The 19,366-nt window shown below is 33.0% G+C and overlaps 1 protein-coding gene across 2 annotated transcripts; it reads right to left on the bottom strand.

The window, feature by feature from the left end:
- Window positions 1–8,107: 8,107 nt before the first annotated feature.
- LOC18437457 (uncharacterized) lies at window positions 8,108–17,105 on the bottom strand. Of its 2 annotated transcripts, none has more exons than XR_016047853.1 (6): window positions 16,536–17,105; window positions 16,168–16,356; window positions 15,506–15,647; window positions 14,562–14,582; window positions 11,074–11,567; window positions 8,108–8,909 (listed from the first exon to the last, which is right to left on the bottom strand). XR_016047853.1 is itself a non-coding variant. In XM_020669194.2 (6 exons), the coding sequence occupies exons 1-6, from the start codon at window positions 17,038–17,040 to the stop codon at window positions 8,301–8,303; spliced, it is 1,965 nt and encodes a 654-aa protein (XP_020524853.1). In that variant the 5' UTR covers window positions 17,041–17,105; the 3' UTR covers window positions 8,108–8,300. The 2 variants fall into 2 exon arrangements, 1 of the variants encoding a protein (XP_020524853.1); XM_020669194.2 differs by having other exon boundaries at window positions 15,501–15,647.
- Window positions 17,106–19,366: the final 2,261 nt, after the last annotated feature.

Genomic DNA, 19,366 nt, shown 5'->3' with positions numbered 1-19,366 from the left:
TGAAAATTAGGGGTTTCTAGAGTTCTGTGGAATGTTTTAGGAAATTGCTAAGGTGGTTCAAGATGTTCAGGGAACCAAAGAGATATTTGACAGAATATGTTGATTTGTTGAATTATTTTATGTGATGGGTTAATGTACTCGCGCCTCCCCCACCCCTTCTCTCCCTCTCCCACCTCATCTTAAGAAAAAGTTTAGATAAGGTATCAACTGTTTTTTTTTGGGTGAATATCTAGGTGAATATCAACCTTATATTATTGAAGTAAAGAGCACCTTTAAAACCCATAGAAACATGCTGTACATACTCAAATTGAACATCTCGACCTCAAGGTGTCTAGATAATAAAAAAGAACTTCAAGTTATGTACCTTGTAGCATATTATTTGAATCGTCTATTTTCAAACATTTCAAGTAGTTATAGATCTGCTCGATGTACATTATTTTAAAACTTTAATTTTATAATTTGCAGTTAAAATAGATTTTTTATGTTTCCATCACTGCGACTGCTTCGTTGGGTCAGAGTTTGGAGGTCCGTCTTGTTTTAATTATTTAAAGTTTCGCACACCCAATCTCAATATAGGAATGTTTTTTGCTTAAGAACATTTCTCCCTTGGAAGTCGTATAATCCTATTGTTATCACTATTGAGCCACATTTTATTTTATTTTATTTTTTTGAGTAAATCACTATTGAGCCACATTTTTTTTTTTTGGGTAAATCACTATTGAGCCACTTCAATTATCCAATTCTTGTTCTTGCTAGGAAAAAACCAATTTAGGTGAGGGATAAGCTTTAACTAGTGCTACGAGACTCGACCAATCCACACAGACTCGCCCAAGTTGCTCAGTGTGGCCATACGGCGAGGGCGAGTTGCCCCCAACTCTTCCTTACAACTTGGGGCACATAAACAGAATAAGTCCTTCTTCCTAAAAAAAATAAAACTGTATGCAATTTTTGTACAAGTGTTTTTGTATATAATTTTGAAATTTCTGGAAAACTTTGGTGAGCCTTTTTAGCCGTAATCCATATTTTTATATTATCCTTTTTTTTTAATTTTTTTCTAAAAGATCCTCAACTATAAATCAATGCCTTTTAGATCTATTTTTTATACATTTTTAAGCTTATTCAGAATATTTGAGGTTGTTTTTATTTTTATTGAGCTTTTACTACCTCCATATTTATTTTATTATTACTATTATTATTATTATTATTATTATTATTATTATATATATATAGGAAAAAGTTTATATAAGGTTGCAACCTTAAAATATAGAACTACAGATACACTAAAAAAATCCATCAGAAAAGGTTGTTTTAATGTTGAAAAACTCTCTTATTCAGCATCTCGACATCGAGATGTATGATTATGAAAGAAAAATGGATTTTGAGTCCTATAAATAGTGCATCTTACATCACGTTATCTAGACGGTCCTTTTGAAAATTGTCATATGTTTTTAGATCTACTTCATTTTAAACATTTTTGGAGTTTAAAATTTTATAATTATATATGAAAATAGATTTTGAGATAATTCTAAGAATATTTTACATCAAAATTATATATTATGATCAAATTTTATTCGATTGTTTAAGGTTGCAACCTTATAGAAACCACAACCATATATATATATATATATATATATATATATATATATATATATATATATATATATATATATTTTTTTTTTTTTTTTTTTTTTTATTTTATTTTATTTTATTTTATTTTAGGCCTAACCTTGTACAATACACGAGCAAGTCCACTCAGACTCGCCTAGTAATGCGCCTCTAGCCAAAGCTGCCTGGCCCGAGGCGAGTTTCTAAACACCGGCTGTAAGTTTCTATCTTCCCAATAAACATGGAAAAAGGAGGTAAATTTTAAGGTGGGCATGTAATGAAATCATCACTTTAAAGTGATGCTCTTTCAATTTGCAAAGACACTTGATATGAGCTAATTCAATGCAGTGATGCAATGACACGCTCCGGAATATGAGCTAATTCAATGCAGTGATGCAATGACACGCTCCGGAACCCTGTGGTTTAATCCCTAAAGCCAAGCATCAAAACCAAAGAAACCATGAGCAAGAAGTTCAAGGCTAAATTAAAGCTTTGTGAAGGTGGCATATGGTTTGGAAACAAATAAGGAATAAACATTTCTAAAATGAGGATAATAACTTTGGATACATCGAAATATATGAAACATGAGCAGGTTTGGTAACAAGTGTCCATCAAGAAATTGTTTTCAAGGTTAGGAGATTGATTTGGATAAACTTTTATACTCACTAGAGTGATGTACGTACAAAATCTAAAATTTCAGGTAAAATACAAAATGCGCTTATAGGCAGAAGGTCGGTCAATCGGCCTTTTTTTAAAATTGCCCCTCTATCAACCGAATTGATTTTTTTATTTTATTTTTTTGTTAGTAGGGTAGTGCTCTAAACTTGACACTACCCTGCTAACAAAAAAACTACAAAAAAAAAAAAAAGTCAAAAATAAGTTCTGGTTGATTGAGGGATAATTTTGGAAACAAATAAACAGATTGGCCGACCTTTATAATTTTTACATATAAGTAGAGCATTTCATAGTTTACCTAAAATTTTAAGCTCCGTATAAATATGTACGTAGTTGTGATGATATATATGGTAAACTATATTGAGGATATCTATTACATCTAATAAAGTAATTAATAATAAAATTCAATAAATCAAACACAAATAAAAAGTCTATCTTTGTTAAAATAGAATAAGAGACATGAAGGAAAAGAGTAACCCTTCCTAAACATTAATACTACAATTGATATCATGATAATGTGCATGTGTATACATTGCATACTAATGTGCATGTGTATACATTGCATACTAATGTGCATGTGTATATAAATTTACATATACTTTACATACTAATTCACCATTACCATTATGTTATGATAATTATATAACAGCAATTATATTTGGTGGTGTTATTAATATTTTGAAGTACTAGATATCATGACCCTATCTCTCTCTTTATCTCTCCTTTAATAAAAGGAATGGATAGCGTATATCTCTTTACAAGAAAGAGAGATGAAAAAGAATTTTATGGGTTGGAGATTTGGGCGGGACCACGGAAAACATAAGATAAGCTACAAAAAAAAAAAAAAAAAAATTGAGAAGGGGTGTTTTAGAGGGGAACCAGATCGGGACCTATATAGTTTCAGAACCAATTTGTTCCTGTCCAGTGCCATATTCAGATTGACGACCTGGATCGAAAATCGCCGGTTTCTTATTACTAGTGCCCCTTTCAATAAAGGGTATGGTTTGTATAGATCCAAGGCTCTAAACAATCAAAATAAAGCGCACCTTTAAATGATATCATGAAATATAGTTTCAATATTGAAAATCTTTGTGATTGCCTTAAAATATATTGTCATCTTTATCTATTAAATTTAAATCTTCAAAAATGGTATAGATCGAGTAGATATATGAAAACATGAAAATTTTGAAAATTTACTGTCCAAAACTACATTAAAAAATACATTATTTTCAAAACTTGAAATCCATTTTTTTCTCATGTTCATGCACCTTGATGTCAAGATGATCAATTTGAGGATATTTAGGTATTAAAACAATAGCTTCTGGTGAATAATTTGATTGTTTCCTCAGCTTTATATAAAGTTTTGGCTTCTGGTGAATAATTTGATTGTTTCCTCAGCTTTATATAAAGTTGTCTTTCTTAAATGCTGGAATACATCCACGAGGCAAAAGTACATTAACCCCTTTAAAATTTTCCTCAATTGCATTAGTTAACCAAAATTATGTATAGAGGTCAATGGACCCCAGATGAGACAGAAAGAGAGAGAGAGATCACCTCCCCTTAAGTGTTGCTCCTCTCTCTCACACACACACACTTTCCGCCTCTCTAGAGACGGTGCATCGGAGAGGCGGTTGATCTTACCGCCGAACAAAGATGGTGCAAGATGCGGTTTATCTTTTTGTATAAATAGGCGTGAGCCCGTCGGAAAAAGCAGAGAGAGGGGTTGGGTTGAGAGAAAGAGAGAATGGGTCTTTTGAGGTAGAAAAAATCAGGGTGAAATAGGGTATGATGCCAATCCATTATGAAATATTTTAACAGTTTATGTTCACACTGTGGTCCATCACCTCATTTTAGCATTTAACCACTTTTGTCCATGAAAAGCAAGAATTTTATATATTCAATATTTTTCTGAGTTCCAAAAAATTCTACAAGTAAGAAGTAAAAGAGGGTACACATTGAATGTGTCATGCGTTATGAGAAGGAGTGAAAGACCCCTACGTTATGAAAAGCATGAGATAAAATAAAAGCTGAGTAGATGTTGAGGTCTGTACAAATAAAGAGTTGCTTTGAAATGCAAATATAAAGAAGCTTAAGAGTGAGTATTAGTAGTACCTTGAACTCAATAATAGTCTTCATTTTTGTGGCATGACAGTTAGCTCCTTGGCCTCGAGTTCTTCTATGCCAAATGATTGGGGTTCGAATCCTTAGACCCGGTCAATCCAATTTTTTGTTTCTATTTTCTTTACAAAAGCATAGTCTATTAATATATACATTCCCTTACTTTCTATTGTTTTTTACAAAAGCATAGTCTATAAACATATACATACTCTTATTTTTAAATGTCCTCTTGCAAGGGAAGGTTTGTTCGAGTTCTCTTCTTTGTCAACGTTTTTCTTAACTCCCGTTTACTTAAGAAAAAAAGAAAAAAACTCATTTTACAAGAGGTGGTATGTTCGAGTTCTCTTCTTGATCAACTTTTTTTGAACTCCCGTTTTACTTAAGGAAAAAAAAAAATAGAAGAAAAAAAATTTCAACGAAAGGATTCGAACCCTTACTGCCTTGCAATTGAAAATGCCCATAAACCGTGTTGCTCGACCGATTCCGAGTTAAGATATCATGTATCGTGTAACTTGAGGTAAACTCACCTCACCCATAAGGCAAGGCCGAGTTACTCAGCCGAGTCCGAGTCGTGCCGGCCGAGTCTTAAAACAATGTTTAAAATTTTGACTAAACATTCTACTTTAAGGGAAAAAGGAGGGTCTGTCGTGAAAATTTTTTACTATTCTTTATTAATTTTAGAAAATCATGATAGAGGAAAGCATGAAATAATAATTTCTCTCCAGGTTTGAAAGGAACAAAACAGTGGTTCATACCAACACTAGTGTTTCACCATTAAACAATATCAGTATGTAAAGTGATATCAATGTTTGAGAAATAGCTAATCTAGATCAGAAGTAACCAATCTAGATTGGGTATTATTGGTCACCAGTCTAGTTCTAACACTAAATCAATGAGCTGGCATCAATTGAGTATAATTTGGAACCTGAAGCCGTTATTTTTGCCTACTATGCACATAAATATTTAAATCAATCATTTTTTGGTTTGAAATAGTATGTGTTAGAGGAAAAATATCTTGGCCAAATATTGATATAATCGTAAATCTTTTAATGAGAGCCATTTTTAGGGAAAATATAATTTTAGAAGTCAATGACCCGCAAAATATTATTAAACGCATCAAATCATCCCAATTAACAGATCTACATTTTAATTTCATTTCAAAGAGATATTTTCTCAAAAAAATATCTTAAGAAATACTAAAATTGCCCTGTTTAGGGTTTCCAACCTTAAACAAGTAGGAGTATTTTAGTAATTTGATCAACCTTGAACAAATAGAAGTGATCTCATTATTTGGTTTGGATCTCTTAAGTGTAATTATTAAAATACTCCTCTTTGTACAAGGTATGAGGAGAATTTAGCTATTTTTTATAATATCATTTGAAGAGGTACCTTGTAAAAATTAAAAATTAAAAATAAATGCCTTTGGGATGTGTTGGCCTCCTTAATTAATTTTGTTTGTAAGGGATCATGACGCCTTAAATAATAGTCTCCTTTTTTGTATTCAATGATTTTCTCTTTTATTGGAATACATAGACCATCTTAGAACCATGTTCAAATGAATCGGTTAATTTTCACACTTAAACATTTTCCTATTGATGTCTTAGGTAAGAAAATCAACTCGGCCAAGGTACTTGGCCCTCTGCCAGGCCGAGTCTTGAGGACCATACTTATCGGGAGCAGGAGCGGGAGCGGGAGCGGCTCGGTTCCAGGAGAGGGAGCGTCGAAACGATGTCTGCCCAAAGCTCCGGAGCTCGAGGAGCGAGTTCCGATAAGGGTAAAAGTAGCGGATCGAGATCCCGTATGAGCAGGGAGCACGTTCCCAACACATCGAGATCGAGATCCCTATTTAACAGAAACTCTTTCCGTATCAAATGGGACCGCGTTCCCATATTCATTAGGATCGTGCTCCCATCGACAACATGATCGCGCCCCCATATAAGAATGACCGTGTTCCTATCTGGAAAGGATCGAGCTCCATTCAAGGAAGGATCGTTTTTTGTGTATGATTAGTCCTCTCTTCCATTGTAGAACTCCACTTTTATGAAAATTTGTCTTAAATATAATTATTTTATTTTAAAAATTAATTTTATTTAAAAAGTTTCTTTTAGGATGTTTCAGGAAAATAGGGATGGAGTTCCGAAAATGTAGGGATCGCGCTTCTAACATTCTGGGAGCAGGGATCTAATTTATTCAGGAACAAGATCCTAAAATTTAAAGAGCACGTTCTGTGCAGTATCGGGAGCGAGCTGCGTTGTGAACGGGATCGAGAATCCTAAAAATAGGAACAAGCTCCCAAAAGTAAGGAAAGAGTTTCGATTGAGATCCCGGCTATGGAGCACCAGAACTGGGTTCCGGAGCAGGAGTGCCACCCTAGTTGGGCGCTCCATAACTATGCTGAGGACTCAAGATAGTCATGCACAGGGTGAAGAAGCCTTCAATAAATTGAAAACAAAGAAAGAGAAAAATTCAAAAATAAGAAAATATATTAAAATCAAAATAAAACAAGAAACAACCTTAAGAAGGACAAATAAACTTAAAAAAAGTATTAGGAAAAATGCATCTAGAAAAAGCAGATTTATACTGGGGGCATTTAACAAAAATTTAAAAAAATGATAAAATATAAAAATAATGATTTATAGTAAAAAATACTCACTATTGTGTTTTTATGGTTTATGCTTTTTGGCATCTATTTGGCATTGGGTGTATTAAAATCTAGAATATTAGCTAAAGACATAGAAATAACATATAAAAAATGATAGATCAATCCCATATTCTTTATGATTTTTAACAAGTTTTTTAAATTTTTTAGTATCCTCTAATTGTACATACAGCTCTAGAAAGCTCAACCAGTCAAGAGAGAGAGAGTGTGTATGGGTGTATGTGTGCACGCATACGCTCTTAGCTTAATATAAATGTTTAGGTGATTTGGTAATAAGATTTGCTTTGTACAACAATATTTCTTAATCTTGTACCATAGTATTTCTTGATGGGTTCATGGGTATATCTTTTGGTTTTTGAGATATATGTAACATCTCTCGGAAGTTTTCTATTTAGTATGGATTCCTAATCTTATATATATAAGATGAAAGAAGAAAGAATATGTGTGCCTACTTGGGTCACCATATGGAAAAGGTGGTTTCCTATAGAAAAAGACAGGTAGGGGCCTCAAATACATGAGAGGCAAGGTCTCCCCTTTGATAGAAGAGAGCTTCTATGAAGAGAAATATTGCAATAGGTGTCACCTATAGATTAAGAGGCTGGCTTGTTGTTGAAAAGTGGTTCCCATTGAGATTTTAGGTGGTTTCCGCTTTTTGTTCGAGAAAGTTCAAGTTCTATTCCTGGACAATAATCTAGCTAAGGAATAAAGATAAGAGATCGACAGTAGTGCCGATCGAGAGAGCGGATCTAAAAGGATTTGCTTAGCTGGATTTTGTCGAGGGTTATAGTAGTAACTCTATGTCCCAAAATCTATGATGCAACTTTTATTGGTATAGTGGATGTTAGTTTGTTGTGCCCAGGGATATAGTCGCATCTGTGACAAACCACATAAATTTGGATATTCTCTTTTTTTGTTATTTCGATCCTGCTTTATTTTTTTTCCTTGTTGCCAAAACTATTTTTCTCATATTTTATTTGCCAAAAATAACCGTCGGGTTTAGAGCTTCCACGCACAACATAAATAACGTGGACAACAAAGAAACATTCTCATAAAAAAAACAGGTTCTAATAATCAACCACTGGCATCACACATTTAATATAACATGTAAAATCCACACATACAACCCAAACCTTATATGGAATCAAGTGTTTTCTAGAGAAATTCTAACTAGAAAAAACCAAGAACCAAAAAAAAAAACCCTTTCTATCCACTCAACAAAGTTCCTCATCAAGCCACTAACTTGCTAAAACCTTATCCTCTTACCCAATTCTTCAAACAAAATAAGCACACAATACATAATTGTGGATATTAAGGAATCAATGTACACAAAAATTTGGGAAGTCATTGAAATGAAGAAGGATATCTTGCCAACCACATGTGAAGAAGTGAATATCCCATCAGTTTGGAGAATATAGGCATAAGAAAAGATGGCAACACCACCTATTGTTGATAAAAAGAGGCAGGTGGCAGCAACAATGTATTTCATAGGCAGCATAAAATAGAAGTCTTCTTCCTCATATCTTGTGGTCAAGATTGAGGTGAAAAATGCTAAGGATAATGAGGAGGCAAAGAGGGACCACTCTAAGTAGTCCATGTAGATTCTGAAACTACTGTTATGTAAGAAGTTAGGTAGGCCATTGGGTTGGTTGCCTCCAGGCACTGCGAAGCATGTCGCATACAAAATGGTGGCAATGAGGGTGGACACAATCATGCATGATTTTGCCCCTTCTTTCAGCCATTGCTCACCTTCTTTCAAGAGCCCATTATGAGTAACTGTGAACAACTCTCGAGCTGTTTGCCCTTCCAAGTTCTTATGTGGGATTATGCAAGGGGGGCAAACGTGCTTCACAATCTGCACAAAAATTAAGTTATTTTTGTTCTATTTGCCAAAAGATTTTGGGCTGCGGCAGAAACATACTGCTCATTTACTCCCTTGGGTAAAACCCCATCTCGGAGTGATCTATTCAACATAGGGCTATTCTCTGAAAAAAAAAGAAAAATTCTTTCCAAATTGCCCATTATATGTGCCTAAATAAACATCTCATGATTGAATAGAAACCATCCAATTTTTGTGGGGTGAAATCTGAGGGTTGAATAATTAAAAAATAAAACAAAAAAAAGATTACATAATCAACAGGTGACTCTTAAGTGGATGCTAAAGTTTTAGATCAAAATAACCTTCCAATCCAATTAGTTGTTTTGCCCAAAGGAAAAAGTGCACGTACGGGAGCATAGTGTATATGCTCCATTGTATTTTAGGGTTTACTGGGCAACTCATTAAAATTTTCTTCTTACTATTATTTTCTGTAAATTCTTTTTTTTTTTTTTTTTTCACTAAACTTTATTTTTTTAGAAGGAAGGCGGGTTCCATCTTAAAACGTTTTTACGACATTGATCAAGAATATAGTTCAACAACATATTGAATGAATAAAGTAGCGAAGTATGTTTCAAAAATAAATTTGGATCCAATAAAAAGCAATTTTCTAGTTCATGTTATTGTTTACATGTTGAAATGAGGTGTCATCAATATTCTATTATTCCCATGGAGAAAGTTAATCCTTTAAAATGAACAGGACAAATTATGAGGGAAGACCATTTTACCATCAAATTCAAAATATGCGACTGCTTTGTGATAATTTACAATTAAAAATATAGGTGTTTCTCCCATCCTAAGGAAAAGCAATCGCCATGGCAATTTTTAAACACATTTGGAGTTCCATAATTAAGCATCAATTGAGTATAATTTGGAACCTGAAGCCATTATGTTTTGCCTACTATGCACATAAATATTTGAATAAATCATTAGGATGTATTAGATGCAAAATATCTTGGCCAAATATTGATCTAATCTTAAATCTTTTAATAAGAACCATTTTTTGGGAAAATATAATTTTAGAAGTTAAAGAACCTCACAAAATTATTAAACGCATAAAATCATCCCAATTAACATTTGTGGGTCTACTTTTTAATTTCATTTCAAACAGATATTTTCTTAAAAAAGTATCTCAAGAAATGCCAAAATTTTCGTTTTTAGGGTTTTCAACCTTAAAAAAGTAGGTGTATTTTATAAATTTGACCCACCTTGAACAAATAGGGGTACTCTCATCGTTTGGTCCGGACCTCTTAGGTATAATAAGTAAAATACTCTTGCTTGTATAAGGTGCCAGAAGAATTTGGGTAATTTTGATAATATCATTTGAGGAGGTACCAAATGAAATTTTAAAAATAAACATCTCCAATATTAATTGGGATGCGTTGACCTTCTTAATGGATTTTGTAAGGGATGAAGACGCCTTAAATAAACGTATTTAAAGATTTTCTCTTTTATCGGAAGAGAGAAGCCGTCTAGGAACCATGTTCAAATGAATTGGTTAATTTTCACGCTTTAACATTTTTCGATTTATGACCTATCCAGGTAAGAAAATCGACATGGCCCAGGTACTCAGGCCCTTGGCCAAGCCGAGTATTGCAGCCATGTGCTAAGCACTCGGGCGAGTCATGCACAAGGCAAAGAAGCTTTTAATAAATTAAAAACCAAAAAAAAAGAGAAAAATTTTAAAATAAGAAAATATAATAAAAGCAAAATAAAACAAGAAACAACCTTTAAAAAGGTCAAATAAGCTTAAAAAAGTATTTGTAAAAATGGCTCTAAAAAGAACAGATTTATAATTTGGAGCATTCAACACAACAATCTTAGAAAGAGTAAATATAAAAATAGAGTTTTATAGAAAAAAAAACACTCACTATTGTGTTTTTCTTGTTTGTGCTTTTTGGCATCTATCTGGCACGGAGTGTATTGAGATCTAGAATCTTTGCTAAAGACATAGAAATCGCATATAAAAAATGAGAGATCAGTCCCACATTCTTTAGGATTTTCTAGAATTTTTTTAAATTTTTTAGCATCCTCCAATTGTACACAGAGCTCGGGAAAACGCAACCTCGCCTTATCAGATGCATCCAGTCGAGAGAGAGAAAGAGAGGTATAAATGTTTAGGTGATTCGGTAATAAGCTTTACCTTGTACCAAAGTATTTCCCATTGCATATGTTGAGAGCTCCCACGTATATGTGGAGGTCGATAGGATTGAAGCTTAGCTGCAAGATGAAGAACAGAGTTCCCTTCCTTGTCAATTCCCAAGACCATGTTTGTTGTGACTCTTCCCATTGATCTCAAAATTTTGAATACTTTCTCTGCTCTGTACTCTGCAGCCAACAGCAATATATTCTTTCCATCTTTATCTAAGAACCCTACGGCCTCCGGGAAAACTTTCAGAATTTCTTTCACAGCCTCAACTATATCTTGTTTCACAGCCAAAATCAGGGGACTTTCAATCCCATTCTCTGTCGATTCGACACCGAGATGAACATAACTTGATTTATGTTTCTTTTGTGGATTTTTTCCATCATGTTCATAGCTGTACTTCGAGTCTCTTTCCACCATGACCCTTACAAGTTCTTTTGTCCATTCATGCTTTTGCTTTGTCCTGTAAACTCGTCCGATCCATGGGCATCCTGCTAGTTACCAGTTTCAGGTATATAATTTATTATTTTGTGGAAAAAACTTATATAAGGTGGTAACTTTATTTGTACAAGTATCGCCGCAGTTATGTATACTATTCATTTAAATGGGATGGTACAGATTTGGCCTTGTCTTAAATGATGTGTTAGATTTTAACGTCTTAAAAGATGTGGAGGACCGACACATTTCAACTAGAATGAAAAATGTAGTATACCGCAACCTAAAATCCAAATCTTACATACATCAACTTTAATGGGAGAGTAGTAGAGTTAAGGGACATTAGATGTTTTGTTGGAAAATACTCTGAAAATGTTTGTAAAAGTAGTGACTGCGCATTCATCTTTTTATTATTTAAACTTAGGTGGTTTGGCCATGTGCAAAGTCATCGGGAACACCACCATATTGGGAGGGGCGATTTGATTCAAACTAAAAGCTTTAAAAAGGAAATGGGAAGGGCCAAAATGACATGGATGGCAATAGTGAGAGAAGAGATATGGTAACATATGGTCAGACTGAAGTTATGGCCCTTGAAAAAGTAGAATGGCACAACAAGATTTGTGTATCGACCCTGAATAGTCGGGATAAAGCTCAGTTAACTATGATAACGATGATTGTGAAATTGTGTATATTCTCTGGGTATTTACTTTCCTTTATTTGTTAGATAGGATGATCTTTCCATGATCATGCACATTGTATCAGGATATTATCTTTTATTTATTGTAAGTCACACATGCTATACAATGTAACTACCTATATATATATATATATATATGCTAATATTAGCCCATTAGTTCATATGAACATATAATCCCAACGGTCCAGATTGAATCTGGGCTGATCTGACAGTTATGACACTTCATTTGATATTTTAATTTTAATGTTTTTTCTACAAATCCAAATAATTTGAAATTTTAGACGTATATTCTTCTCATCAAGGAGCACCTAATAAAAATATTCTAAAACTAATTCACAAAAAATAAATTGATCAAAATATCTCCAAAATGTTTCAGGGATATTTTCATTAATTTATTTCTTGCAAATTATTTTTTTGATATTTTATTAGATTCTCCTATATTTGAATACTGCGCGCCTAAAATTTTAAATTATTTGTATTCATAAAAAAAATTAAAATTCAACTACAAAATGAGATCGTGACCGTCAGATCGATTAAGATTCAATCTAGACCGATGGCCTAATATGTTCATATGAGCTAGTGGACTAATCTCAGCATCTTCCTATATATATATATATATATATATATATATATATATATATATATATATATATATATATATATATATATATATATATATATATATATATATATATATATATATATATATATATATATATATATATATATATATGGAAGATACAACAAAATGCCTATAGGCAAAAATGAACAGTGATTTCGCCTATCCTCATCACCATCCAAGCTTCATCGCACAGTCATAATTGCCCGGTAGTGTTTTTATTTTATTTTTTACTAATTTAAACGATCTAAATTTGGAGCATATGCACATCTTAGTGAGGTGCACCTAATAAAAATATGAAAAAATATAATTCGTAAATTATAAATTGACCAAAATACTCCAATAAATTGAACGGGGTATTTTGGATAATTTATACTTCACGAATTATTTTTTTCATATTTTTATTAGGTACGCCTCACTAACACGCTCCAACTTTCAAGTAATTTGGATTTGTAGAAAAAAAATGAAAATTGAAACACTACCAGACAAATGTGACCGCGCGATGAAGTTTGGATGGTAATGAGGGTAAGCGAAAGCAAAGGTTGTGAAGTTTATAATATCACAAAATTAATAAATTCACCCTTCACAACTCTGTCTATCTTGAACCTTTATAATTTGAAGGGTTGTGAAGTTTATAATATCCATATATATATATATATATATATATATATATATATATATATATATATATATATATATATATATATATATATATATATATATATATATATATATATGAAAAATACTAAGATTAGCCCACTGGCTCACATGAACATATGTGTTTATATGAGCCCAACGGCCCAGAATGAATTTGGGCCGATCTAACTGTCAGGATCTCATTTCGTATTTGAATTTTAATTTTTTTCTACAAATTCAAATAATTTGAAATTTTATGCATGTGTTCTTCAAAAATAGGGAAACGTAATAAAAATATCAAAAAAATAATTTGCAAGGAATAAATTGACCAAAATACCTTTGAAATGTTTTGGGGGTATTTTGGTCAATTTATTTTTTACAAATTATTTTTAAAATATTTATATTAGGTGCACCTTGATGAAAAAATACATGCCTAAAATTTTCAGTTATTTAGAGTTGTAGAAAATAAAATTAAAATTAAAATAGAAAATAACATTGTGACCGTCAGATCGGCTCAGATTCAATCTAAGCCGTTGGGCTCATATGTTCATATGAGCTAGTGGGCTAATCTCAGCATTTATATATATATATATATATATAATTTTAGATTTCAAAAATGGTTAAAATCAAGTAGATCTATATATATATATATATATATATATATATATATATATATATATATATATATATATATATATATATATATATATATAAATCTTGAAAATGGAAGGTCTAGATAATGTGTTGCAAGATGCACTATTTCCGAGATTCAAAAACTTTTTTTTTTCATATTCATATATCTCGATGTTGAGATGATTGATTCTAAGGCTTTTCAACATTAAAACAACATTTTCAATAGATTTTTGAGGTGCATCTGTGATTCTACATTTTAAAATTGCAACCTTATATAAACATTTCCATATATATATATATATATATATATATATATATATATATATATATATATATATATATATATATATATATATATATATATATATATATATATATATATATATATATATATATATGTATGTGGGACTTTCTCCCAAAAGTTCAATTGAGATTTCTCACAATGATAAGAGATCGCCACTTTACCTTGATATATGGATCCAATTCCTGCCAAAAAAAAAAAAGCAAAGGCAAATCCAATTATCGTTTTATATTGAAAGGAACCCAAATGAATGTATCCTTGCACATACACAACTACATTATCATATTTCACATTAACAAGGAACGGATTCACAAGTAATGAGAATGCTTCAACAATATATTATTTGAAACCCCCTTTTCTTATTTCAAACCCTTTTTTTGTTATTGTAAAATGATTGCATGGAGCAGCAACCTTGCTCCCACAAAATTAATCTCTTCCCAATTTGATTTGGTTTGGAGCATCACAGGATCACAAAATTCCTTCTACACTTGGTTCTAGAGTTCTTCATGAAGCTCTAAACACTATTTTCTTTCGACTAAAATTGTTTTGGCGTTTGGGAATCAAACACATGAAAGTAGTTTTTGTGGGTGGGAATGCACTAGTTTGGTGCTTCAAGTTGTAGCAGCAGCAACAGCAATCACTGTCAAACCAGTAATTTAGAGATCACCGATCTCAATTGAGAATCAATAGTCATACGAACAATCCATCTAATTGAGAATCAGTGATCGCAATGTCAGTCTAAGGAATGTATCAGCAGTCATTGTCAAAACAATGAATTAGAAATCATCGATCTAAATTGAGAACTAGTGTCCACAAGGCCATCCATCTAAATTGAGAATTAGTGGTCAGAGGGCCAGTCTAGGGAAAGTATCTGGAATAGGCCATATCCACCCTAAAACCCTTTTCTTATATTTTCCTTTCCTACCTTTCTCACTATTATTCGACAATTGTCTGATATTTTTTTAACCTAAAACTCCTTTCCTTTAACAGTTTTATTGTTTGTGTTTTTGCTAGATTACCAAATTGCCTGATCCGAATTTGAATTGATTGGTATTTTAAGACTATATGTTAAACAAGTTATAATATGTAATAGAGTGTAGGACCTGACTTCAAACCATCTGTGCATCTTTGTAAAGGGAAAATGGCTGGTTGATGATATGCATGACGCTGTTCGGGTGTAGGTGTGGAAGCCTCCTCTATATCCTCTCCAACATTTACTTGCCTTCTTTCAAATCCGAAGACTGGCATAACTAGATTAATAAAAAGAAAAATGTAGAACAATAAGAGCTTATAAGAAAATCTCTCTCCCTCTCTTCTCTCTCACACATATAAATACAAATACAACATAAAAACATATTCTCGTTGGACGCAATTGTTATAGTGGATCCACCCTCCAATAATCTATATCGGAGCTAGATTTTGGATCCAAAATTTTGCAAGTCTATCATTCAAATCTCTATGACAATGAATTTGAAAAAAAAAAGACAAAAAAAGAGAGAGAAAAAAAGAAAAAGAAAGAAAAGAAGAAGAAGAAGAAAATAAAAAAGATCTAACATGTGTACTTCATAGTGTTGTTTGGAACATTCATTTTAGTTCTTCAAAATTATTTTTCGGAGCTTCAAATTCATTTATCTGAGGAAACAATGGATTTATATAGATATTTTGAGCATGTTTTACAATAAATCCTTTGAAAATTCACTCGACCCACCCATACTTCCCCCCATTTGTGTATCCAAAGTTAAAATTATGCTTGTATATGAGGATACATACTCGAATAGATGACCTTTCCAATGGTTTCCATCAAAACTGAAGGGGATACCCCAACATTTGTAGGATAATAAATTGTCCCACTCTTGAATGACTTTGGAGACATGGCCAAGATGTGCAAAGGCCAGACCCCCTTCTCATCTCTTGCAAAACCAAGAGTTGGATACACCTCTATTATCTCCAATGCCAAATCTGCAAGCAAAAAAAAACAAAAAAATTCATATAAACTCTAACAATATTTATGGATTCTATTTGTTCTGTCATTTTATTTTTCCAATTTCTTCAATTCAATTATTCTTCCAAAAAATATATACGTGCGACAAATAATACTTGAGAGAAAGAGCGCGCAAGAGAAGTCTCTTGTCATATACCATAGAATTCTCCAAGCATAGCAGCATGAAGGATGGTGGCACCATCATTCCTTCTCAAACAACCGTCACTCATTTGGCCTAACATCTGCAATTCCACTGCAAGATACCAAAACACATCCTTACGACCATGGATAGCGGCGAGAAAGACTGGGGTCTCCCCGCAGTGGTTACGAGCTGTGACCAAGCATTGCTTCTTCCTGCACACTGCTTTCGCCATCTCTATGCTCCCTACTATCGCTGCCTCGTGGAGGATAGTGTTCCCATGGTCATTTTTGGAGCTCAGTGCATCCTCTGTGGCCACCTCGAGGACCTTTACAAGAGTTTTCGCTTGATCGCATTGTGCAACTAGGTGAAGAATTGTCGCCCCTGATGGCGAAATAGGGGCATTTTGGTAATTTGGCTCTTCCTTGAAGGACTTGTCTATGATTCTCCAGTTCCCTTTGGTGGCAGCTCTATACACCTTTCTTTCATGTTCCACACTTTGATTTGCATCGGAAGCATCCATTTTGCTAGTCTTTTTTGTGTTGCCTTCTTTAAGTGGTGGTTATAACTTCCAAGGTTTTGTCCCATATGTTTTATACCATGTAGGAGGTATAATATTTTTATAATTGACAAAGTTTAAAGCATCCTATATGACTTTCGAGTTGTACATGCACTTTGAGGCATGAATTTTCAGCCCTTCGATTGGGTAGGGAATGGATATGGGCCGTTGAAGACATGGCATTTGTGGCTTCACATAGAAGCAATCTTGGAATATTTCTTCCTTCTCCAGAGGGAAGTTGCTTTTAAAATATGCACACAAAGCAAAAAATTTGTTTTCTTTTAAAAGGACAACATTATTTTCTTTCATTTCTCTCGTTAAACACGACAAATCCCGAATTTTTAGTGTTTCTTTTAGAAGGAAAAGCAAAATGCTTCATCCCAAGGTGTACACACAAAGATTTCTAGCTTTGGAGGAAAATAATAATAATAATAAAGGAAAGAGTTTATATAAGATTGTGACCGTATACTATTAAAGTTAGGTGTACCTCAAACCCCTCTAGAACAGAGTGTTCAAATGTTGGAGAGCCCTCCAATCAATGATCTTGATCTTGAGATGTGTGGATACGAAGAAAAAACAAGAAATTCAAATCCTAAAATAGTGCATCTTATAACAAGTTAGATGGACTGTCTATTTTTAATATTTTTAAATGTTTTATTTTTTTTTATCGATACATTTTTTGAAATTTTAAATTTCATAACAAGAGATAAAGATAGATTTTCAACCCATCATAAGGTTTTGACACCAAAACTATTTCTCCCAAAGTATGGCCTCATCATTTAAGCTGCAACACGTTTTTTAGGTAGAATCCTAATTTATTCTTTGTCCCACTTAATTAAAGGTGTCAATGAGTTATCCAATGGATTTAAAGTGTGAACCAGCACGAAATCTAGGGTTTAATCTAATGGGAACCAACATCAGACTCACACAAAATCTATTGTTTATCCTTGGGTTTTGGTTTCAAAGATGAGGCTTATGAGGTCTAGATAAACAAGTGATAGGAATTGAAAGAAGAGAAAAGAAATTGCCGATTTCTTTATTCCATGGCAAAAAAATGAGTAATGGTATTTTTGCCGTTGGAAACAGCAATGTTGATATTTTCACGAAGGGACAAGGGGGCTTATTTTTGGGGTCACTCTCCTACGTCATACATAATCTTTGACACTGTGCAGTGTTTCAAAAAGTGCTAGGGAGGTTTTGGGTGGCTTGGGGTGTTCAGGCAGCCCAGGCGGGCACTCAAATCTTGGGCGGCCCAGTTGAATCCAAAAAGGACTCTACAGTTTAAATAGTTATATATATTGTATAAAAAATAAAAACTAGTTAATTAGAGCACATCATAATTCAAATTATACTATACATTGGCCTTTAGTGCACATTCCATAAGCATAAGCGTAACCATAAATTGGTAACTCGATATCCAATAAAAACTTAAAATTTACCAACCAACCAAATTATCAAACAAAAGCATCAAACCAGTGGAACTACAAATCCACTATCCACAATACACCAGTATAAAACATCAAAATTTAAATCTCATATCAATGGGTGATGTATAGATCAATTTTTGTTAATTTTGATAAACCATTTGATCCTCAACAATTCACCAAAAACTAGTTTTTGGGGGATTTCTGTCTTTAAAATGGGATCCAATAAGTTTTAGGTTTCAAATGAACCTCAAACCCCAATTTTTCGCCCCTTAGTACAAAACAAATAGACCAACTAAAACCCCTGGGCAGGGGTTTTAGTACAAAACCCATTTCCGCCACTAGGCCGTTATGGAATACAACATACTTTATGGAATTGTTTTTTGGGTCCAAATGAAGGATTTGGTGTTTCTAAGGTGGACATGGAGATCAATATTATCAATATTATGAAACAATCAATGGTAAAGGTCAGACATAGAGGAAGATGGTATTGAGGATTGGTGTTTTGTATTTTGAGAAAATAAATCTGTCAAGGTAAAATAAAAAAGACAACTCCGGATGGCTGTTAAAAGCCCAGAGATAACAGCTATAGCTGCCGATTTATCGGATCCAGGACTAGCACATCACGGCATGCAATGGTCATGAATAAATCACAACTTATATAACGACCATTGCTATTATTTGTAATTGAAAATCATTTCAATTATTTTTTGTATTTTCTATTATAGGTTGGAAAATTGTTGGGTGAAATAGGGGCTAAAAGATAATACGAACTCTGAAATTTGAGACTTGATTTTTTCTTGCTTTTGGATATGCAAGAGCGCTATCTCAAGACAACATTTATTCCCCTTCGATACTGTGTTTGT

Source organism: Amborella trichopoda, chromosome 13 (genome assembly GCF_054954075.1).
Source record: "Amborella trichopoda isolate Santa Cruz 75 chromosome 13, AtrichopodaSantaCruz75HAP2 v2.0, whole genome shotgun sequence".
NCBI lineage: Eukaryota > Viridiplantae > Streptophyta > Magnoliopsida > Amborellales > Amborellaceae > Amborella > Amborella trichopoda.
Note: the sequence above shows the minus strand (reverse complement) of the source record. Positions and strands in the feature narration are given on the sequence as shown.